This window comes from Gorilla gorilla, chromosome 23, assembly GCF_029281585.2.
Source record: "Gorilla gorilla gorilla isolate KB3781 chromosome 23, NHGRI_mGorGor1-v2.1_pri, whole genome shotgun sequence".
Lineage (NCBI taxonomy): Eukaryota > Metazoa > Chordata > Mammalia > Primates > Hominidae > Gorilla > Gorilla gorilla.
Window position 1 is genome coordinate 39905055 of NC_086018.1, and position 26550 is coordinate 39931604.

The following is a 26550-nucleotide window of genomic DNA, read 5'->3' on the forward strand; positions in this document are numbered from 1 at the left end:
CAGCCTGACCAACATGGTGAAACCCCGTTTGTACTAAAAATAAAAAAATAAGCCAGGTGTGGTGGCATGTATCTGTAATCCCAGCTACTCAGGAGGCTGAGGCAGAAGAATCACTTGAACCCAGGAGGTAGAGGTTGCAGTGTCGAGATTGCACCACTGCACTCCAGCCTGGGCAACAGAGCGAGACTCCATCTTTAAAAAAAAGCTGCTGGGGGGGCCCAAATGCCCAGGGCTGCCAAGACCAAAGGCAGATGGTGAGCCACATTTCACCTTCTCTTTTGGGCTTTCCGTTAGTCTCTTCCATATTTGTCTTCATGAGAGAACCAAACAGTACAGGCTCAGTTTGGGGAATGAGAGGCTTGCAGCCACCCTTTGGACTGGGGTTCCTTGGTAGCAGCTCTGTGGTAGGAGAGTGAGCCTAGAAGACAACGCCATGCAGCCTGATGGCCCTCGGAGGGCAGAATCCAGACGTAGGCCTGCTGCCTCCATGCCCACAGGCGCTTCTGCAGCATGCACAGCTTAGAAGTGCCAGGTTTTGAGGAGAGGGATCCTTTTCCACATCCCCTTGAAGCACACAACAGCCAGAAAACAGTGTAGGCAAGGATCAAGGCCTTGTGCAGGGACAGGGCAGGATCTTCCTCAGGCCCAGTGTCTTGGGAAGGAGGAAAGCCAGGGCTGGGTGAGATGAGGCTCAGCCTGAGGGAGTTCATCAGGACCGGAGGGCTGCTTGCGGCCCATCTCAACAAGGACTCCTCACTGCTCGGTGTCGTGCAGGTGTGCCACTGTGAGCCGGGTTGGCAGCCCAGCCCCATAGGTAGTAGGCAGAGAGTATGCATGGCCCACATGCAGTACCTTCCCATACGATACAACAGCCCTGTGGTGGTGCCATTTACATTTTTTTGGATGAAGAAACTGAGGCTCAGAGAGACTAAGTCCTATGCCAGGGTCATGTAGCTAGTAAGTGGCAAAGCCGGGTCAGTAGGCCTAGTCCCCAAGCACTAAGGCACTCTGTGGTTCTGTCTTCTGAGACACCTGTCTCCCTCTCCCCCTCCTCCTCCTCCTTCCCCCAGCCCCATCGACAGGCTCTGCTGCCACTTCAGGCTTTTCCTTGGTACCTTGTGGGTATCTCAGCCTCCTAGCCAGCCATGGTGGGGCTCCCATGGGGTGGAAGAACCTGTGCCTTCAACCCACAAGGGTTTTATTTCTGCCCCTGCCACCTGCCTGTGCTGTATTCCCTATACAAGCTGCTGTCCCTGTCAGAGCCTTGCTTTCTCACCTGCAGAATGGGGAGGGCTTGTCTCCCACCTCCTGGGGCCATGGAAGGGACTGGTTCTCCCCTGAGCTGTTCCCTCACGTCCTGCGGAGTTCACCAGACTCTGGGGCTCTCCACTTCCTCCCAGAGCTGCTGAGTGTTGGTCTGGGGAGAAGCCTGGTAGGTGCTAGGATCCTTGCCTCAGGGATGGGCCAGTCACCTGTCTCCCCTCTCTCGTGGCTGACCCCACAGGTGGTCCAGCTGCTCACCTGTGACCTGCTACTGTCGCTACGGACAGCGCTCTGGCAAAAACAGGCCAGTGCCAGCCAGGCTGTGGGGGAGACCTACCACGCGTCAGGCGCTGAACTGGCGGGCTTCCAACGGGACCTGGGCAGCCTGCGCAGGCTGGCACACAGCTTCCGCCCAGCGTACCGCAAGGTGAGGCCCAGCTGGCTGGTGGGGCAGGGCAGATTGGAGCCTGTGGGGCCTGAGCCCAGAACCCAGCATGGGCACCAGCATGTGGTTGTGGAGTTGGCCCTCTGAGGTCAGCCTGGTGACCTGTCGAGCACCTGCTTGGCTCGTGCCCAACACTGGGCTAGGCGCCATGTGTCCCTGTGTTCAGCACACATTGGTTGAGTGCCTGCTGTATGCCTGGCCCTGGAGCTCAGCAGGGAGCAGGCCACACTTTGCTGCCACAGACAGGGGCCAGCAGGGAGCTGTGCCTCCCCAGGCACATGCAGGGTGGGAGGGCTCTGAGGGCAATGGCGGCAAGTCAGGGCTCCTGGCCTGGTCCCGAGCTCCACTTTGACTTTCATTCTTTTTCACAGTAGCTAGAGGCTTCGGTTCTGCTGCTGGGTAACATCCCCTTGGCAGTGGCCACATGATCTGAACTAAGTCACGGAGGAAAGTTCTATGACTGGGCTTGCCAGGCTCCAGCTATTTCCTTTTTTTGTTTATTTGTATTGCTACATAATGTATTCAACATATTTGTACCTGTATTTTTTTCTAAAAATTTGAGATGACTCAGAAGTGTCATTGAGGGGGCATGGGCTGGGCTGGAAGAAGGCCTCAGAGCGAGGCTGCTGCCATGGAGCCTGGGATTCAGCCCCCACACCCATCACCCTGAGGTGCTGCGGGGCCCACACAGGGTTGCACTGTGGCCACTGTGTGCAGCAAGCCAAGACAGACACAACAGACAGTATCATCGGAGAGCCATTCCTTACTGTGGAGAAGAGGGCATGTACCCCAGGCCTGGAGCGGCACCCCTGCCTCCTGGAGCCCACTCTGGTCAGCTCTCTGGTCTGCTCACAGCATGGCTGACATCAGTGGCCTTTTTTTCATAATAGATGGGGTCTTGCTATGTGGCCCAGGCTGGTCTCAAACCCCTAGCCTCAAGCTGTCCTCCTGCCTCGGCCTCCCAAAGTGCTGGGATTACAGGTGTGAGCCACCTCGCCTGGTCCAAAGGCCTCCTCTTAAATACCATTTCCATTCTGCTGCTCCCTGCTGAGAGCCCATCAGCGGCTCCCCATTGCCTACCAGGACCAGAATCCACTTGGCAGCACTGAAGACCCTCCCTGAAGACTGAGATATCAAGGCATCAAAAAGAGCTTGAGATTTTAAGAAATGACAGACCTCAGCCTTGCCCTTCACCCACCAGTGGCTCATACCTAAGCGCTGCAGACTTTACCCGCACACCTCTAGACCCTCTTCCTTTCTAAAGATACGGAAAGAGGATACCAAACCTCTCTGGTACCAGCCCAACTGTCCCTCCTCACCCCTCTGTCCCTGTCACACCTGTCCTTTTGTCAAACTGCAGGCAGCCTCCAGGGCCTTGGGGCTTCACCCAGGGCACTTGTCTACCAGCCCCATGAGGTGCGTCCAGGGCTTTCTTGTCACCAGTTGGGAAAAGCAGGCCTTTTGCCTCTCTCTCCTCTCATCCTGCTCCTGCCGTTCAGCCAGGTTTCCAGCCTGGCTCAGGGTCAGAGTACGGGACAACAGAGGTTGCTTTTCAGGGGTGAGCGAGGCAGGGAGGTGTGGGAAGGATGTCATCAGGTGGCAGGCGAGATGGCTCAGGGAGAGCTACCCTGGGCATAGACGGGTGGGGACCAGGGGTGTGATGGATGTCACCCCGGCACCTCCTCAGGTGTTCCTGCATGAAGCCACCGTGCGCCTGATGGCAGGAGCCAGCCCCACCCGCACCCACCAGCTGCTGGAACACAGCCTGCGGCGGCGCACCACGCAGAGCACCAAGCACGGTGAGTCCACCCCTCCCCAGCTCACAGGCTGGGCCGGGCCCTGCGCCCTAGGAAGAGAGGAGGAGAGGGGCCAGCCCAGCTCCCACATCTGGCAGTGGTGCCCAGCACACCTCTCGCCTCTCTGAGAATGAAAGAAGCCTGAGGCCGCCCTTGGTGGGTTGCAGGGGTTGGGGTGGTCATGGGTCATGCTGTGATCAGGGAAGGAGGGTTGGGGTGGCGTCCCAGCACAGGTGCAGGCATAGAAGCAGAAGCTCGAGCCAGGTCATGTGGGCCCATCTCAGCCCCACCACGGGCTGGCTGTGAGAGGCTGGACAAGTTCACTTCTTTTCCGTGGATTAGGTGGGGCAGCAGACCCCACCTCCCAGGATGGATGTGAGCGTTCAGTGAATGAGTCCAGGTAACGCCAAGGAACAGCACCAGCTTCATGGTAGACACTCGGTTCTGACACACATCTCCTTCCCACAGGAGAGGTGGATGCCTGGCCCGGCCAGCGAGAGCGGGCCACCGCCATCCTGCTGGCCTGCCGCCACCTGCCCCTCTCCTTCCTCTCCTCCCCAGGCCAGCGGGCAGTGCTGCTGGCCGAAGCTGCCCGCACCCTGGAGAAGGTGGGCGACCGGCGCTCCTGCAACGACTGCCAGCAGATGATTGTTAAGCTGGGTGGTGGCACTGCCATTGCCGCCTCCTGACCACCAGGCTCAGCCCACCCCTCCACCTCTCTCTCGATTTCTCTCTCTCCCCCCAGCATCTTCCCGCTGAGAGTGGTGGGGAGGAGCCTTGTCTTCTTAGCTGTCACCTGCCGAGGCTTCTGGGCCACTCAGGCCAGTGCACCCCTGGGCAGAGCCCCTTAAAGCTGCTGTCACTAGATGCCCATGGTCCAGGGCCTGGTGGGCGTGAGAGGAAAGGTGGCAGGGCAGAAACTGGGCAGCCCTGACTTGACAGCAGCAGGGGGAGCTCCCAAGCTGCCAAGCCCCTGCCTCCAGCCTTCATGAGTTTCTCTCTCCTGAACCCTACTCTCTCCTTTTTGCTTCCTCAGTTTTTATCAGGCTTTCTCTGGGGGACAGCAGTCTCTGAGCACCAGGGAGCAGTTGTCCTCAGGCCTGTGCCCAGCATGCCCTCCCCTTTTTATACGAATGTTTTCTACCAGTGTGCTTGGGTTTGCCATGATGCGAGGCTGAGTTGCTGTAGCGTCTTGATTCTCTCCCTGGGTCTGCGTTCCCTCCCCTGGGCCTGACTGAGCCTGCTCATTGTTTTTCCCTTTATTACACAGGACAGCCAGGGGAGGAGGGGGGCCCAGCCCTGGGAGGCTGGTGGGAGGCAGGGGGCAGGCCTGCGGATGCATGAAATAATGATGTTGGCATTATTTTTTAATTTTTTAAAAAATAAATGGTATCTTATTTAATTGTCCTGTTCCTTCCCACTCCCCGCCTCCTAGGATGTTAGCCCAAGCTCAGGGTAGGCCCAGGGGGCTGGAAGAAATGAAGCCACCCATTGGGACTGGGGACCAGGGGCCTTCAGCATGGCTTCTAGGTTCCCTCCTCCCCCTACCCCATCTCCTACCTCCACAGTACAGACTGTCCCCAACTTAACAGTGGTTCAACTTAAACCATGTTTCAACTTTACAGTTGGTCTGTTGGGGTATTAAATGAATTTTTGACTTAGGATATTTTCATTTATGATGGGTTTATCAGGAAGTAACCCCATGGTAAGTTGAGGCATATCTGTATATATTTAAACCTAATTCTTGAGCTGAAAATAAACCAGGATGGCAGGGACCAACCCCTAATCCCTCCCCAGCGGCAAGCCCCTCTTTTCAGAGTGGGCAGAGGGTTGCCTATGGTGGGCGCTAGGAATGAGGTCCCCTGCCTCGATGCGGGTCCTAGGAGAAAAAGTCCTACTTTTCTGGGTCCCCAGGTGCAGCATCTCCCAGAGACTGTTTCTCCCATGGCCTCCTGAGTGATGGGCCCTGCCTCCCTGTGCCTCATCCTCAGGCTGGTTGGAGCAGAGGGTGGGCAGGAGCCCCAGCACAGACTGGGGGGTGCTCACAGCAGGGCCACCTTGATGCAGGCTGGAATGTTATCCCTGGGGTGTGCTTGGACCCCACCTGCTTTCTTTCTCTCCTGCCCCTCCCCTACTCTCACTGTAATTTATGGACCCTGCCCGCCTGCGTGTCGTGTGTATGTCCTGTGCCTTTTCTCACTATTGTTTGGGGGTGGGAGGGGGTGGTTTTTCACTGAAAAGGGGGATACACCTATAGCTTTCTTGATGTTCAATCAGTCACTGTGTCCCAGACATAGGTTATTCAATAAACACAGATTGGTACCACCCAGCACGAGGTGTGTGAGGGTCTGTAGTGCGACTGCTGTGATGCCCAGCCAAGGGGCTGCGTGACTTGGCAGGCAATGGGCCAGGGACTGAGGGCAGCCCCCCAGCTGCTGAGAGGGCCCCTGGCTTCAGTCTAATGGGCCTCCCTTGCCCACCTTCCTTCCGGTGCCTGGCGCACCCTCCAGCCTGGGATAAAAGGGCTGTGGGTGGCGCTTTGGGGGTCAGAGGTCGCTGTATCCAGGTTCCAGCTTGTTCCCTGGATGTAATGCGGGCTGACTGACAGATTTGGGGTGCTGACCCTCTCCCCCACTGGGTAAACTGCTCCTTAGTTTCTCCCTCCCTGAAGGCAGTGATCCTCTGAGCCAGGAGGCTCACTGGCCCACAAGTCAGATCCAAGTCCAGGTCCTGTGCTTCCCAGCTGGGTCACCTTGGGTGGGACCTGGCCTCAGTCTCCACTTCCACGTGTGCAGAATTGGGAAGCTAAGCTCAGCCATGAACTGCAGCTCCAAAGGCTTGTGTGCCAGGACTGAGTGATGGGATGCAAGTTTACAGCGAGTGCCTTGTGTGGCTGGTGAGGCCAGGCTTGGCGTAAGACACACCAGCGGACAGGACCACAGACTGGGATGGGAGTGCTGGGCCTCGTCGCAAGAGGAGTCAGGATGTGACTGAGCATGCGGCTGAATCCCTTCAGCTATGAGCCACATCCTTCTCTGAAGGGTAGTCACAGCAGGCTACCCTGAGACCAGAGCAGCCCGGTGAGACCCAATTGCAGCTGGTCCCGTGCACAGCTCCATCATTTTCAGGGATGGCCACTGCCCACAGCCTCAGCGTGGCTCCACTGGGATGGAGATCCAGGGCCCTTGGAACTGAGAATGAGCAGGGGGAATTGCCCACTCTTGGCACAGCCCAGCCACAGGCTGTGCCATGCGTTGGGGGGCAGGGGGTGGGAGGTGGGGTGAGAAGGAACCAGATTCCTTTGTGAGTCTCTGTGTAGGCTCCATGCCTCAGCCCCCACCCTCCTCCAGCTCTGCACAGCTGTGGGACAGGGGCAGGACCGTGGGCCCAGAGCTCTGTCCTGGTGCTTCTAGGCCTTGGTCTCCTTAACAGCCTAAAGGGACAGGGAGGTGGACCCTTCGAGGCAGGAGCAGAGACCGGGCCTGGTGGGTTCTGGGGCCTCAGGGCAGCCCAACCAGCAGAAGGAAAGCTCCAGACTGTTTATATATACCCTGGGAACAGGGACCACTCCCTACCAACCCTCAGAACCCTCCCTCCCAGCCAAACTGCCTGTTGGCTTGCCATTCCAGCCGATTCACAGCAATTCAGGAGAGTCCTAACCTGGGAGTCTGCTGGGTGACCTTGGGCAAGCTACTTAGGTTTCAAAACCCAAATTTCCTCCTCTGTAAAGACACACCCCCTTGAGGCACTTGTGGATTTCCTGAGAAAGGCCAACAAATGGTGGCCATTGTTCTTAAAACAGTACAGCACACTTCAGGTACTCAGGAAGGAAACAGACCCACCTGGGTGGCTTTGCTGAGGTCACACACTCAACCAGCCACAGCCCTGGCCCCTAGCCTCCCCAGATCACGCACCTCAACCAGCCACAGCCCTGGCCCCTAGCCTCCCCAGATCACGCACCTCAACCAGCCACAGCCCTGGCCCCTAGCCTCCCCAGATCACGCACCTCAACCAGCCACAGCCCTGGCCCCTAGCCTCCCCAGATCACGCACCTCAACCAGCCACAGCCCTGGCCCCTAGCCTCCCCAGTGTTACCTGGCGGAGAGGAACTCTGTGGAAGATGCACGCAGACTGCTAGCAGTGCCCTGGGCCACAGCCAGGTGCGGGAAGCCCTCCCGGAGGGACACTGCCAGGGCCCCTGCTCCAGCTTTTCCCCCATTTCCTTCAGAGAAGCTCCTGGGAGGAGGCGCCCCCATCCGGAGCACCAGATGTCCACACGGCCCACACCCATTAAGCCGGGTAGCCCGGGGCCAATCTGGCCAAGCGACCTGCAGGCCAGGGGCTGGCCCACAGCCAGTGGTCAGTGAGCATCAGCCAGGTTCAGCCAACTCAAGCTGCAGAGTGGCGGCTGAAGGGGGCTCACCTTCAGTACAGGGCATGGACCCCCCACTGGGCCTTGGACCCAACAGCCCTGTCTCCTGTGCCCGGGCCTTTCTATGGCTGAAGTCTAACTGTTCCCTCTCTCCCAGGGCTCCCACTGGGGTGGGCATTAACCCTGACATTCAACCCTGGCCCCCCTCTCCAGCCACTTCCCCCTGGCTCTGGCCGGTGCACTGGAGCAGTCCTCCAACCTTGCACTCGCCGTGCCCTCTGCCTGCACTGCCATCTGTCCAGTCAGTGACCATTGGTGCCTCGCAGCCACGCTGGGGCTTCTTTATTCTCAGGGGCAGGAACCACATAAAAGGGCTTATTTACAAGACGAACCCGAGGCCTGCAGGCTCCAAGACACCACTGCCGTTGAGGCAGACAGAAGAGCTGGCCTTACGGCAGGCGCTCCTCTCCCTGTGGCCTGAGGCTCCGACGGGCAGACAGGACCCCAGCCCATGCCTCGAGGGCACCGCGGCCCCGCTTCACACGGTGACCTCGGTCTTGCTGTTGGTCCTTAGGTACCGGGACCCGCGGCCCGCGCTGCCGTAAAGGCCGGGGGGCTGCGGGTTGAAGGTCTCAGGCATCTTCACGCTGAACTGGCGCCGGGCCGCGTGCCCGGGTCGTCGGGGTACCTGGAAGGCCCGAGCCGTCGGGTGGCTGAGCGGGGCGGGCCGGGCCGGGCGACTGGAGGTCCAGGCGGCATAGGGGCCCGGCGCGGCAGGGGGCGCGTAGACCGGCGGGGCCCAGGGGCAGGCGTCCAGCGGCGCAGGCAAGTCTGGGGATGGTCGCGGAGCCCGCGCCGGGGGTTGCCGCGGGGACGGCTCGAGGGCGGGGAAACGCTGGCAGAAGTCCCGCGGGGCGGCCTCTGCGGGGACAGGGCGGGGAAGAGTGACGCCGCGCCGAGCACCCAAGCTCAGGACTGGACAAGGGGTCCCGGCCGGGGACTGGGACGGGGACCGGGCCAGGGGCGGGGCCCGCTGGGGCGAGGGAGCCGATTGGCCGAGCGGCGGGCACGCGGAACTGGGAACTTGGCGCTAGGAGCTGCGGTCCCGCGCTTCGCAGTCCGGGAGCTCGTGCGCCCGGGTGCCCTGACGCGGCCCGCACCCGCCACTCACCTGCGGCCTTGAGCGCGGCGGCCTTGAACGTGGCGTACTTGGCGTAGTCTGGCTGCAGCGTCAGGCTGCCGCCACCCTGCAGCCGCGGGCCACGCGGGGGCCCCGGGGCGGCCGACCCCTGGGGCGCGTTGTTGAGGCGCTTCTTGTCTGGAGCGAGGAGTGAGATGCGGCTCGGTCCGATGTCCCGGGTCACTCCGCCCTCGCTGTCACCTCTCCGTAGTCCTCTCCCCGAGGCCGTTCGGTGAGAACCTGGGGGACCGTTCTCCGGGCGAGGCTGCGAGCCAAGCCTGTCTTCGCGGCAGCCTCCAGCGCCTGGAACAGGGCCTGGCTCCGAGTCACGCGCAGCGGCGGCGGCAGCCAGCCCCGGGGGTGCCACCCTCATGAACGGCTCGCCCGGAGGCGACGCTCGAGCCAGGCGCGGAGTCCTGGGACCTGCTCCCGCCGAGACGGGGGATGTCTGAGGAACAGAACCCAGGCGGGGCGTGGGGGCTGCCAAGCCTGCCTGCCTCTCGAGAGACCCAGGGGGAGGCTCCGGAGCCCAAGCCTCAGATCACAGCCCCGGCCAGCAAATCCTGCATCTGGAACCTTCCTCACACATCACAGCCCCCAAGACTCGAGGCCGCAGGACCCGTGGGGGGTCCCTCTCCACCCTGGCGAGCTGGCTGACCGGTCGGGCCCCTCACCCGCAGAGGCCGCGGCTCGTTTCCACCGCGGAAAGCCTCTACGCCCCAGCCGAGGGACCGCCTCTCGGCCTCTTACGCCCCTCCGCGTGCTCCGCCGTCGCTCAGCCCCGCCCGCCACCGACTCACCTGCGCTGTTGTGGGGGGAGCCCCGGGGGAGGCCGTCCCCCATCTGCACCTGGACACAGCCACCCAGGGGTGGGCCCAGGGTGGGAGGCAATGGCTCCTGGGGGCCCGGCTGCTTCAGAAGCTCTGTCAGCGCCCTGCGGGGACAGCGGTCAGGGGTGGCCCTCTGTCTCCCACCTCATCAAAAGCCAGCCCCGGCCACCACCGTCTCACCGTGTGGCCCTGGGCAGTTCTTTCGGCCTCTCCAGGCCGTCCTCTCCGGTGCTCGAAATCACGCACGAGTTTCCCCTCCCAGGCAGTATCTGCCAGCCTCACCTGTGGCCCCAAGACAGCTGCTTCCCAGAACAGGTCAGGAAACTCTAACGAGGCTCCCCTTCCCTCCCCTCCCCTCCCTGGAGCCCACTCTCAGGGACCTTCCCCAGGTGAGCCTCCCCTCCCAATGCGAGCTTTCTCTGCTTTCCTGCCTCTTCTCCCAAAAAACTGCTACTCATTCTTCAGACCCCATCAGCAGCCTCCTCCAGGAATCCTTTTTTTTTTATTTTTTTATTTTTTGAAGCAGAGTCTCGCTCTATTGCCCAGGCTGGAGTGCAATGGCGCAATCTTGGCTCACTGCAACCTCCACCTCCCCTGTTCAAGTGATTCTCCAGCCTCAGCTCCCCTAGTAGCTGGGATTATAAGGTGCCTGCCACCACACCTGGCTAATTTTTGTATTTTTAGTAGAGATGGGGTTTCACCATGTTGGCCAGGCTGGTCTCCAACTCCGCCGGTCTTGGCCTCCCAAAGTGCTGAGATTACAGGTGTGAGCCACCGCGCCCAGCCCAGGATGCCTTATTTACCTGCCTGCCTAAGTGCCCCTGCAGCCGCGGCTTCTGCTGGGACCTGGGATAAAGCTGCCATCACGGGCATGAAGGACAGATGGATGACAGAATGGGGATGCTGGGAGACCCCCTGGTGGCAGCCCAGGACCCATAGGCTGTGTGACCTTGGACAGCCACCTCCCTGGACCCAACACCCAGCCCCCACCCAGCTGTGATGTGACAGTGTCTGCAGCCCAGCTGCCTTCAGAACCCGGAACCCATGATTTTCTCCCACTCAGCCTGACCCTCCTTCTGGGGCTAGAGCCTCAAATGGCTGATTGATGAAGGTCATTCAGGAGGCAGGACACCAGGGATGGCCGAGGTTTGGCTTCAGGTTTTGTGGCAGGGTCTGAAACCATCCTAGTACCTGCCTGGGCAGACCTTCCTACCCTGCCCTCTCCCCAGCGGCTCACCTCTGTGGCCTCATCTCTGGGCAAGCACCTCAAGTTCCTGTCTCCCTGACAGCTGAGTAACCACCAGGCCTCTGGGCCTTTGCACAAACTCTTTCCAGATGCCCCGCCCAAGCCCTCTGAGAAGCCTTCCCTGGCCTTCAACCCCAACACAGCAGAATGAAGGGTGAGACTCGAGGGGAGGACAAGGACTCAGGACACACCCACACACGAGCCTACGTCCCATTCCAGGTCTCCCCAGCAGAGAAAAGGGAGTCGGGGCCATGGGAGCCTGAAGCCCAGAAAGGAGAAGGGACTGGCCTACACCACACAGCACAGCAAGGGTGGGCGTGGCTTTCCTGCGGCATCACCAAACCTGCTGCCCCATCCCTAGCAGGTGCAGGGAGTTCAGGATGAACATGTCAGCTGGGCTGCCGCAGCCACCCCTCACCATCGCAGCCCTAAGTTCCTTTTTCCCCGCCCCTGTCAAAGACATACCCAGGCCTCTTCCATGCTACCCTAACCCAGCATGGGGGACCCCCAAATTCGGGCAGCCCAGCCCCTACCCCTGCAGCATCCAGAAGCCAGGCCAGGAGGCTCCACCTCCTGAAGGCAGTGCAGAAGCTGAGGGTGGAGGCCAGGGTGCCAGCCCGGGCTTCACCTTAGAGCTCCCTGGGAGAAAGTGGGCTATGTGGTTTCGGGAGCGAGGGGTGCTGAAGTGTCAAGGAAGCCCTCACCCCCTGCCTCTGAGGCCCAGGAGGGGGAAGTGTCCACATCTGGCCTACCAGGGCATGAAGGCTTCTCTATGGTCACTTTTAAATACCAGCCTGTCACATTCGGTGTCAGCAGCCCACAGGCCCAAAGGGTGCTGGGACCGGGTGGATGAGGAGGGCACAGGCCCCAGGGCATGGGGGTTGCTGGGGGCATGTGAGTGCCACGTGTGGCATGTGGGTGGGATTTCCAGGGTCAGGACACATAGAGTCCTAGAGTCCTCATTCCAACCGAGGAAGGGGACCTGGACCCTGTAGTGCCCACTTCACACCAAGCTCAGAATGCAACAAGCACCTGTCCTGGCCTCAGCAACACACGACTGTGTTCCAGAGTCCCCTTTCTACGCAGAGGGAGCCCTGACCTTCACCTGGGAGCTGTGGCATGGGGTGAGTGGGGGGAGGCCTTTGAAACCCAAGGAGGGAAGGGCAGCCTTGAGTCACAGCTGTGGGGGCAGGGGAGAGGCAGGAGGTGGAAGAGGGGAGGGAGGAGTGGGGAGAAGCAGGAGATGGGCACCCAGAGAACCAAGCGCCCCTTCCTTTCCCTGTGCCCAAGACGCCCGGTCACCTCCCTGGCCAGCGGCGCCCCTTACCCTGGACAGTGACCCGGTGCCCTCTGTCCAAGGCTACCTGTCCCCCTCCCAGCCCGCCCCCACCCCCCCACCCCCCCGCCCTCCAGAGGAGACTCGAGCAGGGAAAGGCGGTGCGGCGCCCAGCACGGGCAGAAGGTCAAAGGGAGTCAGGGCGGTGTCAGGTGTCTCCCTGATGAAGTGGGGGGGGGGGGGCGGCGGGGGGAGAAGGAGACAGGAAAACCCAGAGAAGGGGCCTGCTGGGAGAACCAGCGCTTCGAGAGCGGCGGGAAGGATCAGCGGGCAGGGAGAGCAGTCCGAGGAGCAGGCGGGGATCCCTGGGCGGCGCGTGCTTACCTGGTCACGGTGCGCCGCGCGCGCGGGCTGTGCGCCCTCTCCAGTCCCAGGCGCGCCCCGATGCCGGCCAGCACCAGCAGCGCTGCGACGCCGCACACAGCGTAGACGGCCGTATGGCTGCGCTCGCGGCCGGGGTCCCGGGGCGCTGCGGTGTCGCGGGCGCGAGCGGGCGGCCGGCCTGTCTGGACCCAGGCCGGCGTGTCGTAGTTGGAACAGCGGCTCTGGTCGAGGCGCCGCGGCCCGTCGTGGCAGCAGAAGCGGTAGCCGCACGTGCCGCAGCAGAAGCTGTAGGCTCCCGAGCTGCAGTTGAAGGGCGGGTCCCACTGGCCCATCACGTCGTAGTAGCCGCGGCAGCGGTCGCCCCCCTCCGGGGCTGTCGTGCCGGGCGCCGCGGGACCCTGCGCCTCGGGGGCTCCCGCGCGGCCCGACGGCGGCCGCGCCAGCAGCAACGCGAGCCGAAGCGCGAGCGCGAGCCGGAGGCCGGGAGGACGGCGGCCGCCGAGCAGTCCCCGCGCCCCGGCCCGCGCCATCGGGCCCGCGCCTCCCGCTACTGCGCCCGGTGCATGGCCGGGCGCAGCGGCTCCCTCCGGCTCGGCTCCTCCGCTCCCGCAGGGATCGCGCTGGCTCCCGGCGCACGCCGCCTCGGCCGTCTGCCTCCTCTGGGGACCCCAGCCCCGAGTGGGCTGGGTCTGGAGCTCCGAGGCCGCACCTCCGGTGGGCGCGTCCTCCGCCCGGGCTCACCTCGGACCCGAGCTGCCCGGTCCGCGTCCTGGGATCTTCCCCGGGCCGGGCGGCGGGTCCTCGCCTGCGCGCGGCCCCCGGCTTCTCCCCGGCCCGGCAGGTGTGCGGGTCTTGGCCCTAGCGGAGGCCGCGCCGGGGCGGCGGGCCGCCCGACTCCGCTACCTTCCCGCCGCGCGCTCAGTACAGCCCGCGCTCTGGCTCCGGCTCCGGCTCCAGCTCGGGCTCGGCGCGGGCTCGGGCGGGCGGGGGAGGGAGAGAGGAGGGAGGGCGGAAGGGAGGCAGAGCCGGGGGAGGAGCGCGGCTGCCGCGAGGGGCGAGAGGGGGCAGCAGGTCCCGCGGAGCCGGGAGGCCCCACAGGGGACCCCCCCCACAAAGACTGCCCCGAAACATTCATCGGAACTGGGCGCTCGAAGGGGATCAGTTCTAGGGCCCGCGACTAGAGCGTCCCTGTCTTACAGGTGCGGGGACCTGTACCTTACAGGCGCGGAGGTCAAAGCAGCCCGGAATTGCCCCGGGACGGGCAGGGCCACCCTTTCACCTCCTTCCCGTCCCCTCTGTCCGTTCTGATCATAACATAAGGAGGGCCCCTTCCCTTCTCAGCGCCTCGATTTTCCCACCTGTCAAATGGGAAGGACTTCCCCTGGCAGCGCCGCTTCAGAGGGCCAAGGATTTACCCCACGGCGCGAGCCCAGTTCCAGAACCGCTCGAACGCTGGGCTGGGGTCCAGGGATGTCCCCATCCCTGCGTCGATGGGCACGGCTTGGCTGACGCACTTCCGCGATCTGCTCCCTCCCCAGGTGTGAGGAGAGGGGGATTGGGCTCGCCCCTGCCCTGGAAAAGGAAAGCCTGGAAAAGGAAGACCTCCGCCCTGCGCCGACCCGCAGGTCCTTTCACAAACCGAGGGGTAGAGTGTGGGGGCCCTAAGGAGCCTGGACCCGGTCCCAGCACGGCCCAGTGGTGTTTTCGGGGTTGAGTTGAACTGGAGAAGGTCCTGGTGCTTGGCTTCTCCCTGCCTCAGTATCTCATCTTAACATCAAAGACTCTTCCTGGAGGGCAGACTCATAATCTGCCCCTTCCAGGAGGTAGGGGTCGATATGGAACCTCCCCTCTGTCCAGAGGGAAACAGCAGGAGGGCAAGGACTGGGCGTGCAATTCACCCAGTGTGCAGCTCAGGCCTCTGTCGGCATTTGCTGAATGAATAAATGAATGAAAGGACTCCAGCGCCTAGTTTCTGTGAGATGAAGCATTTGGGGCTCCCTAGGGTCCCTCCTGGTCCCCTTTCCATCCGTCCTTCACTCAGCAACTGGGACCAGCTTATGAAAGTGGAGAAGGTGGGGGAGAAGAAGAGGAAGGATTTACATTTTAAGGAGGATCAAGTCTGTTGCCTGACATGAGGGGCTGACAGGCTAATTTCAGGTATTAATGGGTTCAGACAGGAAGAGGAGGTGACCTCCCCACTCAGAGCTTCTCCTTGTGCCCTGGCCAAAGACAGCCTGCTCCCTCCACCTACACACACACATGTGCACACACACGTACACACACTTCCCATCCGGCCCCGAAAACCCATCCTCATTAAAGGACCCCTTATTACCAGTTTAGAAGAAAAAACACAGATGAACAAAGGAATTAAATGAAATTGCTTTAATCCCATGTCCAGAGACAACCACACTAAAATATGCCACATTTACATGCTGGATTGTAACTGGTTTGTGGTTTACTTTTTGCCATCCTTAAACTTTTCGTTTGGCTGGGGGCAGTGGCTCACGCCTGTAATCCCAACACTTTGGGAGGCTGAGGCAGGTGGATCACGAGGTCAGGAGTTGGAGACCAGCCTGACCAACATGGTGAAACCCCACCTCTACTAAAAATACAAAAATTAGCTGAGCATGGTGGCATATGCCTGTAATCCCAGCTACTCGGGAGACTGAGGCCAGAGAATCGCTTGAACCTGGGGGGCAGAGTTTGCAGTGAGCCGAGATCACACCATTGCCCTCCAGCTTGGGCAACAGATTGAGACTCCACCTTAAAAAAAAAAAACAAAGCAAACAAAAAAAAACCTTCTCATTTGTGATTGTTCTCAGAGCTTCTGAGCTCTACTTTCTGGAGCGTCCTTTCCTGCTTCCTTTCCTTAGGGCCATTCCTAGAAATGGAATCTGTGGCACAACCAGTACCACTGGTATTGAAGTCCCCACCGCCCTCTGCCCACTGCCCTGGAGGCTGCAGGAGCTCTGAGGGGGGCCACTTCTCCCACCTTTCCCACCCGTTGCTGGGCACTGGGTTGAAAGAGGCTTGTCTCTGCCCCCCTTGGAACTGGGGCCTCTTCCAAGTTAGAGTGACCCTGCTGGGTCAGAGCAAGTCTCCCAGTGCTCCCCCTTCCGGACACCCTCCTGCCCCCACCGTCCTGGCACTGGGTGCTTTCCTCATGTTGACCCCATCAGGCCTTCAAATACATATACATAGTGACAGTCATTTGTCCAATGAAGGAAGTGGATTCCAGCCCCTCCCAGGGACTGATGTCCAACCCCCAACACCACCCCCCGCCAAACACACACACACACCTTCCTCCCCGTCTCAATCTGATTCAGTGGTCAGCCAGCAGCCATAGGTAACCGTAACTACTGGGTCTGTGCCAGGCACTGGATACCCTCTCCTCTCCATGGGAACACCTGGCCGCGGGGAGTGAGTGGAGCAGGAGAGGGCAGCTGTGAACACAGAGCCCAGCTGACCCTGACTGACTGAGTCCTGGGATCTGATCGCCCATTCAGCTGACACTGCCCCAGGTGCCTGGCCATGTGCCGGGTGAGGGGATCTGGAGATAGAGCAGCCCGGCCGAGGAGTGACCCCTTTGCCCTGGACCCCGGGGTCTCTCACCCCATCAAGGCTCCAGGGTACCCACCCCTTATCTCTTCTGCCTGCCCCCCTCCACTACCACTAAGCCTGTGTCACCAAAACTCATCCATTGATCCAGGCTTAAAATAACCCCTGGCATCTGCAGCGAGCCCCGCGGGGCGGGCAGAGGAGCCGAGTCCCTGCTCCTGAAGGGCACCCGCCCCGCCCCCAGCTCCCAATGCTGGCAGCTCGAGTGTGCGGGTGTCTGCGTGTGTTTGGGTGACAGCAAGAGTGTGCATGTCTGGGGCTAGCATGACTATGAGGGCCCTGCACGGTGGGCATGTGTGTGCACACGTGTTTGTCAGCATACATGCTCCTGTGCAGGAATGGCCTTCCTCCATGTCCAGCCCTCACCTGGTGCTCAGTTCTGGCTGGGGAAGGCTGGGGGCCCTGAGAGGTGTGGACATGACAAACAGCCTGTGCAGGGCCTCAGTGCCCCCATTTTAGGTGGTGGGTGACCAGTCTGCCAGCTCTGCTGAGCCCTGGGAAAGGTTTGGGATTTCCTAGAGAGAAACTCAAGACTCAGAGAGAGGAAGTGACTTGCTGTGACTGGCACACAGCCAGGAAGGGCAGGGTCTGACCTGGAACCTGCACTATGAGCCCCGAATCCACATTCTGGCCAGTTCAGCACACCCGGGAGGCACTCCTACCCCAAGACAGGGCCCTTGCCAACACCTGACCCAGGCTCACTTGCCCCCTGTCTGGACACGCAGGCTGCCCTCTCTTCCTGGAATCCCTTTCCATCCCCACATGCCCAGAGTTTCTAGGTTTTATTTATTTATTTATTTATTTATTTATGAGACGGAGTCTCCCTCTGTTGCCCAGGCTGGAGTGCAGTGGTGTGATCTCGGCTCACTGCAACCTCTGCCTCCTGGATTCAACCAATTCTCCTGCCTCAGCCTCCTGAGTAGCTGGGATTTATAGGGACCCGCCACCACGCCTGGCTAATTTTTGTTTTGTTTTGAGACAGAGTCTCACACTGTCGCCCAGCTGGAGTCCAGTGGCGCGATCTTGGCTCACTCCAACCTCCGCCTCCCGGGTTCAAGCGATTCTCCTGCCTCAGCCTCCGGAGTTGCTGAGATTACAAGTGCACGCCACCACGCCTGGCTAATTTTTTGTAATTTTTAGTAGAGACAGGGTTTCACCATATTGATCAGGCGGGTCGCGAACTCCTGACCTCAGGTGATCCGCCCGCCTCGGCCTCCCAAAATTCTGGGATTACAGGCGTTAGCCACGGGGCCCGGCCTAATTTTTGTATTTTTAGTAGAGACGAGGGTTTCACCATGTTGGCAGGGCTGGTCTCGAACTCCTGACTTCAAGTTATCGGCCCGCTTTGGCTTCCCAAAGTGCTGGGATTACAGGTGCGAGCCACTGCGCCCAGCCTTTATCCTTTATTCTGGAGCCAGGCTGACCGGGTTGGAATTCCTGCTCTCCAGGGCCATTCAACCTTTCTAGGCCTCAGTTTTGTCATCTGCAAGATGGGCTACCAGCATTTCGGCAGGGTTACAGGAAGAAGCAGTGGGCCCCAGAGAGGAAACACCTAGGTACATGCGGCCTGGTGGGAGCCCCCACTGAAGCCAGGCTGAGAAGACCGTGACCGCGGATGCCACCCACAAGCCTCCAAGACCTCATTCCTAAGCTAATTTCACTTCCATTTCCTCAATGATGCAGTTACCCAAGAAGCAGAGGCTCTTGGGGACTCTGGGCTCCCTGCTGGTGCGAATGCCGATACCAGGAGGGGTTCTGGAGGGAGGGCCCACGGCTGTCTTTGTCTCCCGCGAGGCAACTCTGACTCAGGCTCCAGCTGCCCGTGGGAGGGAGGGGGCGCCCGGGCTCCTGAGGTCGCCAGGGAGCGGCGGGACTGGGAGGCTCTAAAGCCCTCAGTGTACGTGCGAATCCGGAATGGACACCGAGACCTTAGCGCGGGAACCAAGAGAGGACAGAGCTCCGCGGAGGCCACAGCGCGTGCACGGGGACAGGTGCGCCCTCCCCGGCAGCCCCCCTGCTCCTCGGTCACAGTTCCGCGCGGAGGTGTCTTGCGCCCTCTCCCCTGAGCCTCGCCCTTGAGTCGGGGCCGCAGGCCGCATCCAGGCCCCCAGGGCTCGGGATGCGCGTGAGGACCCGGACTCCCGAGGGCGCAGAGGTCGGGAGCCCGAAGCAGGCGCCCTTGGCCTTGGTCCCGCCCCTTATCCGGTCCCAAGCTTTTTCCTCGCCCCTTGGCCTTGACCCCACCCCTTAGGCATGCCGCGGGCCCCGCCCCTTTCCAGCCACCTTGAGGCTTGGGGTCCCTCAGCCCCGCCTCTCTTCTTGACCCCGCCCCTTGGCCGCACCCCCTACCTCCGCCCCACGTCCAAATCTCCCGGGGCCAGTGGTGGCCGGGGCTGACGGCGGAAGCCGCGCAGAGACTCGCTTGCCCCGAAGTCGCTGGATTCGGGCCTGGATCCCAGATTATCCGCAGCCTAGGGGAGTGGAGAGATGCCCAAAGTTCCTCTGGGTCCCGGGACCCCAGTAGCGTCCCTCCCCCCGTCCCCCACGCCAACCACTGAGCGCCCTTCGGAGTCCCGGGAGGAAAGCGTAGGGGAGGGGAACTCTGGCATCTCTTTCCTCCCGGTTGCTCCCCGACTCTGCCCTGCTATTCCGCTATTTGGGGCAGTCGTTTCTACCGCACCCCCATTCTCTCCCCACCCTCGGGTCATGAGGGCAGGACCAGGCCTGCTCACACCTCCCTGCTGGGGGCGTTCCCTGGCTCTAGCAGGGGTCCCTTTGTCCCTACATGCCACAGGACCTCTTCAATCTCCAAGGACAGCTGGGTGGCCCTCAAGAGCCCCATTTTGCAGATGGGAAGAGGGGCCCAGAGAGTTGAGGCCCAGTGAGATGCTACCAGCTTGCAGGGATAGTGCTGTGTTGAGCCATCCCTGCTGAAACGAAAGTGGGGGGTCAGGCCTTCCTTCCTGGCCTCACCAGCTGGGCCACCCCAACCCCTCCTGGAGCCCCCAGCCTCTGGCTACCAGGCAGGAAGTGAAAGGGGCCTGCAGGAAGCCCCAGGAGGAAGCGAGACTTCAGCCAGGCCTGCCCCCACCGGCCAGGGCCCTGGGGACCTGGTGGGAATCAGACCCTCCTTCAGGAAAAGCTGGCCCGAAACACAGGCTCAGAGAGAGGCCTTTTCCCTTCAGTTCCCACCCGCAAAACGGCGCTTCCAGAGTCTGTCTGGGATCCCTCTTATCAAAATGAGAGAACAGTTGGGGAGAAAAATCTGAGTAGTGATGAAACCAGGGAGTGGGCCCTGGCATCAGTCCCCGAGTTCTCCGCTCCCAAGGAGGGGGTCCGGGCCAATGACATTCTGCTGGGCAGGCATGGCCGCCAAGCACAGGAGCCCAGGGTTCACCCAGCTCCACCACCCACCTGTTGTATCTTGGGCCGGATCCCATTACCTCACAGGGCCTCTCTTTTCCTGTCTGCAAACTGGACCATATAATCCCTCTTCATGGATGTGAAATGGTCTAGATTTTCAGGAGAAAATCTGGACCAACAGGGACCTTTAAAAAGGTCAAGGCTGGGCCGGGCACGGTGGCTCAACGCCTGTAATCCCAGCACTTTGGGAGGCCGAGGTGGACGGATCATGAGGTCAGGAGATCGAGACCATCCTGGCTAATATGGTGAAACCCTGTCTCTACTAAAAATACAAAAAAATTAGCCGGGCGTGGTGGCGGGCGCCTGTAGTCCCAGCTACTCAGGAGGCTGAGGCAGGAGTATGGCGTGAACCCGGGAGGCAGAGTTTGCAGTGAGCCGAGATTGCACCACTGCACTCCAACCTGGGTGACAGAGCAAGACTCCGTCTCAAAAAAAAAAAAAAAAAAAAAGGTCAAGGCTGGCTGGGCACGGTGGCTCACGCCTATAATCCCAGCACTTTGGGAGGCCAAGGCGGGCAGATCACCTGAGGTCGGGAGTTTGAGACCAGCCTGGCCAACATGGAGAAACCTCATCTCTACTAAAAGTACAAAATTAGCTGGGTGTGGTAGTGCATGCCTGTAATCCCAGCTACTTGGGAGGCTGAGGCAGGAGAATCACTTGAACCTGGGAGGAGGAGGTTGCGGTGAGCCGAGATTGCACCATTGCACTCCAGCCTGGGCAACACGAGTGAAACTCCGTCTCAAAAAAAACAAAAACAAAAACAAAAAAAAAGTCAAGGCCTTTGGCGCAACAACTCTGCTGGGAAACAGAGACTCCTGCGCAGGCGCATGTGGAAGGAGGCCATCTTGGCCACAACAGCAAAAACCAAAGTATCCAAATGCCCAGGTGGAAAACCTTACCATGTTGAAAACTTTATTGTGGAGTCTCTAAAGAGAGAGAAACTTACCAAATATTAATATGATGGTCAAGACATGAATTTGTATGTATAGAATGATTACAATTATGTAGAAAAATACACCACACACTCGAGGCCTGGGGTTACTGGACACGGGTCATTTCTTCCCTGACTACATCATGGATTCCAGTCCAGAACTTCCAGATTGTCTACAAAATGCCTATCTTCATTTTTTTCACAAAAAAAAATTTAAACAAACACAAACACCCCACCCCCCTCCTCCAGGTGCTCTTATGAAGATCAAATGAGGTATTGATGTGACGGCTCTGGGTCTCAGTTTCCTCATCTGTTAAATGCATATGAGAATTATCTAAGGTTCCTTCCTGCCCTTCTCTGGGGACCACAGGCCAGGAGGAGAACCTTGCATACAACCCCTCATTTTTCAGAAGAAAAAACTGAGAACTCAGGGGAAACTTCCTACCGGCTGGCGGGGCCAGCTGGGACAGAGAGATGCCCAAGGTTTGCATGTCTGAGCCCCAGAGGGGTTTCACCCACCCTCGGGGTTTTCACCTGCTGAGCTAACCCTGGCTGTAGCAAAAGATGGGGTGGGAGATGGCGGTGTCCAGGAGAAGATGGGGTGGGGGAGATGGGGTGGCCAGAAGATGGGGTGGCCAGGAGAAGATGGGGTGGGAGACGGGGTGGCCAGGAGAAGATGGGGTGGGAGACGGGGTGTCCAAGAGAAGATGGGGTGGGAGATGGGGTGGCCAGGAGAAGATGGGGTGGGGCAGATGGGGTGGCCAGAAGCAGCTCAGACTCCCCCAACACCAGATGGAAGGGGAGTGGATGGCTGGGCCCATGTGGGCCTGACCCCACCAACCCTCTCCCACACCTACTGCTTGTCACTTGACCTCACCCTGTCACCTGGCTCCCTGGGGGCAGGGGCATCTGAGATGGGTTCATGGAGCAAGTAGCCAGGCAGAGACCTGGATGTGAGTGGCCACTGTCTTCCGAGCTGGGCACACAACAGGTCCTTGGGACAGGAAGCACTGAGTCCAGAGGCCTGGCAAGGGACAGGAGGGGCAGGAGAAGCAGGGGTCTACAGGTGGCTCTGGTGGCAGCTCAGGGGGAGGCAGGCAGAAAACATCTGATGCACAGAACAGAACATGCCCAGGGCCCAAGAGTGGAAAAACAGCGCCCAGAACTCCACCTTCTGACTCCTAGTCCAGTGCTCCCTTCCAAAGATGCTAAGCTGCAACAAGTTCCAAGGAAGCTGCCCAGGGTGAAGTCCAGGTCAGGAGGTTCTGACCCTGTGCAGGAGGGCAGGTAGGAGGCGGCTGACTGAGTGCACAGTGTTGTCCAGGAGTGGAAAGAGACGGTCTTGTCCCCAGACCCCAGAGCAAGGAACACCATTGTAAGAGGAGGGAGCAGCTTCCACTGTGACGGTGGGTGACCAGGGGGCTGGCACAGGATGGCCAAATGAGCCCAGCACTGGGGGGCCAGTGCTTCAGGGGAACAAGCCAGAGAGAGAAGGGAGTTCAAGGGACCTCATGTCCACCTGGTTCAAGGTCACACGCCTGCCCTGGCCTCTACACAAAGGAGCCTCCTGTAGGTCCCAGCCCTTCCATGTTTATGGATGAATGTGCTGTGTCTTGGAGCAGCTGGAACCCCAGGTGGACCCTGAGAGAGCTGCCTGCCAGCATGTTCCTTCAGCTCGAGTTTGGAGTCCAGCCCTGAAGGCTGCGCACCTCCTCCCAAATGCAGGCTTGTGGCTCTGGAAGCTGCCACTGGGGTCAAAATGGCATCTTAGGTTCTGGCAGATTGGGCCAATCTCAGGGTTGACCCTGGGGTACAGATACCTGAGAATCAGCAAAATCCAGCTCAATCTTTTCTCCTTTGTTATTTCTTAAAATAATCTTGTACTAAATCCCAAAGCAAGCGAACCCATGAATTGATTATTCACTGCTGCCATTTGCATCAATTTAAAAGCAGGACGGCTCTGAGGGCAGGTATTAAAGAAATAGAGGCCAGGCCCAGCGCCTCATGCCTATAATCCCAGCCCTTCAGCGAGGACTGCCTGAGGCCAGGAGTTTGAGACTGGCCTGGGCAACATACCGAGACCCTGTCTTTTAAAAAAAAAAAAAAGGCCAGGCACGGTGGCTCACGCCTGTAATCCCAGCACTTTGGGAGGCTGAGGTGGGCGGATCACAAGGTCAGGAGATCGAGACAATCCTGGCTAATACGGTGACACCCCATCTCTACTAAAAATACAAAAAAAATTAGCTGGGCGTGATGGCGGGCGCCTGTAGTCCCAGCTACTCAGGAGGCTCAGGCAGGAGAATGGCGTGAACCCAGGAGGCGGAGCTTGAAGTGAGCCAAAATTGTGTCACTGCACTCCAGCCTAGGCGACAGAGCGAGACTCTGTCTCAAAAAAAAAAAAAAAAAATTAGCTGGGCAAGGTGGAGCACCTGTAGTCCCAGCTACTCAGGAGGCTGAAGCAGAAAGATTGCTTGAGCCCAGGCTGCAATTAGCTGGGGACCCATCGTTGCACTCCAGCCTGCGTGATACAGCAAGACCCTGTCTCAAAAAAAAACCAAAACACAAAACAAGCCCGGGCATGGTGGCTCATGCCTGTAATCCCAGCACTTTGGGAGGCCAAGCAGGGAGGATCACGAGGTCAGGAGATCGAGACCATCCTGGCCAACATGGTGAAATCCCGTCTCTACTAAAAATACAAAAATTAGCTGGCTGTGGTGGTGTGTGCCTGTAATCCCAGCTATTCGGGAGGCTGAGGCAGGAGAATCACTTGAACCAAGGAGTCAGAGGTTACAGTGAGGCGAGATCGCGCCACCACTGTACTCCAGCCTGGTGACAGAGCAAGACTCGTCTCAAAAAAAAAAAAAAAAAAAAATCAAACAAACACAAAAAACCACCCAACTACAAATTAGGCATCCTCCCACTTGGTCTTTTTTCAGATTCATTTTGGCTTAATGGTGCCTTCCCCATTTTAAAAGCGGTCTTTTACTCATAGTGCCCCAGCCTTTTGAAGGCACAGGAACAGGAGCTGGGCTATCACCTTCAAGGGCTGTCAAAGATGGTGAGGTCTGAAGCCAAAGGCAAGCACACCGAACTCCATGGGGGCTGAATGCTGTGGTCTGTAGTGTCTGTGCTTCTGCAGGGTTAGCCTGGTCCCAGAAAGAGGGCATGTGCATGCTGGAGTGAAGAGCTGAATTTGATTTCCAAGCCCCTGGCTGGGGGTCCAGAGGGAGGGCAGGGGCCACCTCCTGCCGGCTCCCTGCTATTGTTGCTCAGGGCCGGCCGTCTTGGTGGTCACCAGTTCAGTGGAGCCCAGTTCCGTGGCTGGCACAGGGACACTGTGGCCAGGTGGGGTGGTTCCTGGGTCTTCCCCAGGAGGAGGCCAGGCAGGAGCTGTGGCATCAGAGATTCCCGGAGACAGAATGATGACCTTGTCCAGGGGCTCTGGGGCTGCAGGCAGAGGGGATAGAGGCTCCGTACTGGGTCACAGCCTTCCCTCCCTCCCCTAGAAGACTCCTCTGGAGGGGCAGTCCTCCGTCAAATGAAGCCCAGTGCAGGGTGGGGAGGGGTGGCACCTGGCTGACCCTGAGTCCAGAGGCCTGGCCAGTGGGGAGCTAGCAGGGCAGGGAGTTGGGGAGCTGGGGCTCAGTCTGGCAAACTCTTCAGGGATTTAGGGGGGAACCAAGCTCCGTTAGACTCCCAAAGGGCAGGACAGACTCCTCCCTCAGACGGGGCCCCCTTCCTGCAACCTGTCTCTTCCTCACACTGGGGTCTGTCAGGGCAGAGCTGTTCCTGGCTCCGACCAGGGTCTCAGGGGCAGGACTATGTCTCCCTCCCCAGCCTGAGCTCCTCAGCGCAAACTCTTTTCCGCTCTGTCTCCGTTTCCCCTTAAAGCCCTTCTCTCCCCGCCAGGGGCCATGCATCTCCCCCTAGACCGTCCCGACACCCCAGCCCCTGCGCCCCGCTCAGACTGGTTCCCCTACACACGGAACTCACCCTCTTTGTCTCCGTCGGGGGCCTCTGCGGAGGACGCGCCGCGAAGCCGCCGCTGTCGCCGCCTCCAGCTCACCAGGCCCACCAGGACCAGCGCCAGGACCAGTGCCAGGCCCAGCAGCGCGGGGGCGCCAAAGAGCAGCCCGGGCAGGGGCAGCGCCGCCTCGCCGGCCCCCGCGCCCACCGACTCCTGCGGCTGCAGCGCCGTCCTGGGCGCAGGGCTGCTGGCCCCGGCTGCTGCGGGAGGGGACAGGGAGGGAGGCCAGGGGGCCGAGGGGAGGGAGGAGCGGGGACGGGGAGGGGCGGAGGGGGGCGAGGCTGGCCGGGGAGGGGAGGGACAGCCGGGGGGCGGTGGACAAGGGGAGGGAGAGAGGCGGCGGTGAGGGCCACGCGGTGATCGCGGGCCCCTCCAGGCCCTGCCCACAGGGTCCTTTCAGCCCTCGGCGCCCCCGGGGGTCGGGGCTCTGCCTGCGCCCTGGCGATCGGGGCCCCGTCCTCCCCGCGGCTGCCGGCGCCGTGCGCCCCGTGGGTCCCCCTTACCCGGTTTCGGCCGCGGCGTGCGCAGGAGCCCGCAGGCCACGCAGTGGCGGACCAACAGGTCGAAGCACTCGGCCGGGACGCAGGGCGTGGGGGCTGGCGCGTCCCTGCCCCGCAGGCTCCGGGGCCCTCGCCTCATGGTGCCGACGCCGCCGCACAAGCTGCGGGGACTGAGGCTGAGCTGGGCTCCGGGGCCCTCGGGGAGGAAGCGGGGGGCGGGGGGAGCACTCTGCCCTGCCCCGCCCCCGCCTGCTGGGTGGGACCGAGCTCGCCTGGGGCCCCCTTTCTTTTTTTTTTTTTTTTTGAGACGGAGTCTCGCTCTGTCGCCCAGGCTGGAGTGCAATGGCGCGATCTCGGCTCACTGCAAGCTCTGCCTCCCGGGTTCAAACAATTCTCTGCCTCAGCCTCCCGAGTAGCTGAGATTGTAGGCGCCCACTGCCACGCCCGGCTAATTTTTGTATTTTTAGTAGAGACGGGGTTTCACCATCTTGGCCAGACTGGTTTTGAACTCCTGACCTCGTGATCCACCTGCCTCGGCCTCCCAAAGTGCTACGATTACAGGCGTGAGCCACCGCACCCGGCCTGGCCTCTCTTTCTACCTGTGGTTCCCCAATTCAGCCACTCAACCAGCACCGCCTGGGTGGGCCCTCTGCTGGGTGCTGGGAGGTGTCTGGGGGCAGACCAGAACCTCCTCTTGGGTAGGGAGGGGGATGGGCCCCACAGCCAGGACACACACCCTGAGTGGTTCCTCTGCTCCGTCTAGCCAAAGCCGCTCCATGACCCCGGGTGCTCCCCTGCCATCTCCCCCAACCCACCCGTCTCCTCCTCTCTTCCTGCCCTTCCTGGACAGAGCTGGTTGGGGACATCAGACACCTGCTTTTTTTTTTTTTTTTTTTTTGAAAAAGAGTCTGGCTCTGTGCAGTGGTGCAATCTCGGCTCATTGCAACCTCTGCCTCCCAGATTCAAGCGATTCTCCTGCCTCAGCCTCCTAGGTAACTGGGATTACAGGCATGCACCACCACGCCCGGCTAATTTTTGTATTTTTAGTAGAGGTGGGGTTTCACCATTTGGCCAGGCTGGTCTCGAACTCCTGACCTCAGGTGATCCGCCCTCCTCGGCCTCCCAAAGTGCTGGGATTATAGGTGTGAAGCCACAGTGCCCAGCCTGACATCAGACACTTGTACCAGGCCCAAGTAGCATGTGGGTCTGCCCTGAGGGAATCTCACACTTGTGCTGATGGGAGGAAGACAGCCTCACAG

At 60.3% G+C, this 26550-nt stretch overlaps 3 protein-coding genes across 5 annotated transcripts in view; 1 reads left to right on the forward strand and 2 right to left on the reverse strand.

The window, feature by feature from the left end:
• Nucleotides 1–5833, forward strand: part of SREBF2 (sterol regulatory element binding transcription factor 2) — a 75196-nt gene extending 69363 nt beyond the window's left edge. For both annotated transcript variants that reach the window (XM_019018465.4, XM_055374753.2), the window contains exons 17-19: nucleotides 1505–1690; nucleotides 3396–3507; nucleotides 3973–5833. In XM_019018465.4, coding sequence (XP_018874010.4) covers nucleotides 1505–1690; nucleotides 3396–3507; nucleotides 3973–4193 — 519 coding nt within the window. In that variant the 3' untranslated portion in view covers nucleotides 4194–5833. The remainder of the gene's footprint in view (nucleotides 1–1504; nucleotides 1691–3395; nucleotides 3508–3972) is intronic.
• A 1542-nt stretch (nucleotides 5834–7375) lies between these two features.
• Nucleotides 7376–13764, reverse strand: SHISA8 (shisa family member 8). 2 transcript variants are annotated; one of them, XM_031005615.3, is made up of 4 exons: nucleotides 12793–13764; nucleotides 9857–9990; nucleotides 9048–9479; nucleotides 7376–8797 (listed from the first exon to the last, which is right to left on the reverse strand). In XM_031005615.3, the coding sequence occupies exons 1-4, from the start codon at nucleotides 13320–13322 to the stop codon at nucleotides 8415–8417; spliced, it is 1479 nt and encodes a 492-aa protein (XP_030861475.1). In that variant the 5' UTR covers nucleotides 13323–13764; the 3' UTR covers nucleotides 7376–8414. The 2 variants fall into 2 exon arrangements, with proteins under 2 accessions (XP_030861475.1, XP_030861474.1); XM_031005614.3 differs by having other exon boundaries at nucleotides 9048–9359; nucleotides 12793–13428.
• A 6914-nt stretch (nucleotides 13765–20678) lies between these two features.
• Nucleotides 20679–25478, reverse strand: TNFRSF13C (TNF receptor superfamily member 13C). The gene is made up of 3 exons (XM_031005606.3): nucleotides 25295–25478; nucleotides 24758–24988; nucleotides 20679–24211 (listed from the first exon to the last, which is right to left on the reverse strand). The coding sequence occupies exons 1-3, from the start codon at nucleotides 25428–25430 to the stop codon at nucleotides 24024–24026; spliced, it is 555 nt and encodes a 184-aa protein (XP_030861466.1). The 5' UTR covers nucleotides 25431–25478; the 3' UTR covers nucleotides 20679–24023.
• Between the last annotated feature and the right edge of the window lie 1072 nt (nucleotides 25479–26550).

Excerpts from the sequence above, each read along its gene's own strand:
- SHISA8 (XM_031005615.3), bottom strand. The coding sequence starts at position 13,322 with ATGGCGCGGGCCGGGGCGCGGGGACTGCTCGGCGGCCGCCGTCCTCCC. Across the intron at positions 9,991-12,792 it reads GCGCGGCGCACCGTGACCAG|GGCGCTGACAGAGCTTCTGA; the intron begins GTAAGCACGCGC and ends CTGTCCCCGCAG. Across the intron at positions 9,480-9,856 it reads CTCCCCCCACAACAGCGCAG|GTCCCAGGACTCCGCGCCTG; the intron begins GTGAGTCGGTGG and ends CGGCGGGAGCAG.
- TNFRSF13C (XM_031005606.3), bottom strand. The coding sequence starts at position 25,430 with ATGAGGCGAGGGCCCCGGAGCCTGCGGGGCAGGGACGCGCCAGCCCCC. Across the intron at positions 24,989-25,294 it reads CACGCCGCGGCCGAAACCGG|CCGGGGCCAGCAGCCCTGCG; the intron begins GTAAGGGGGACC and ends CTCCCGCAGCAG. Across the intron at positions 24,212-24,757 it reads CCCCGACGGAGACAAAGAGG|CCCCAGAGCCCCTGGACAAG; the intron begins GTGAGTTCCGTG and ends CTCTGCCTGCAG.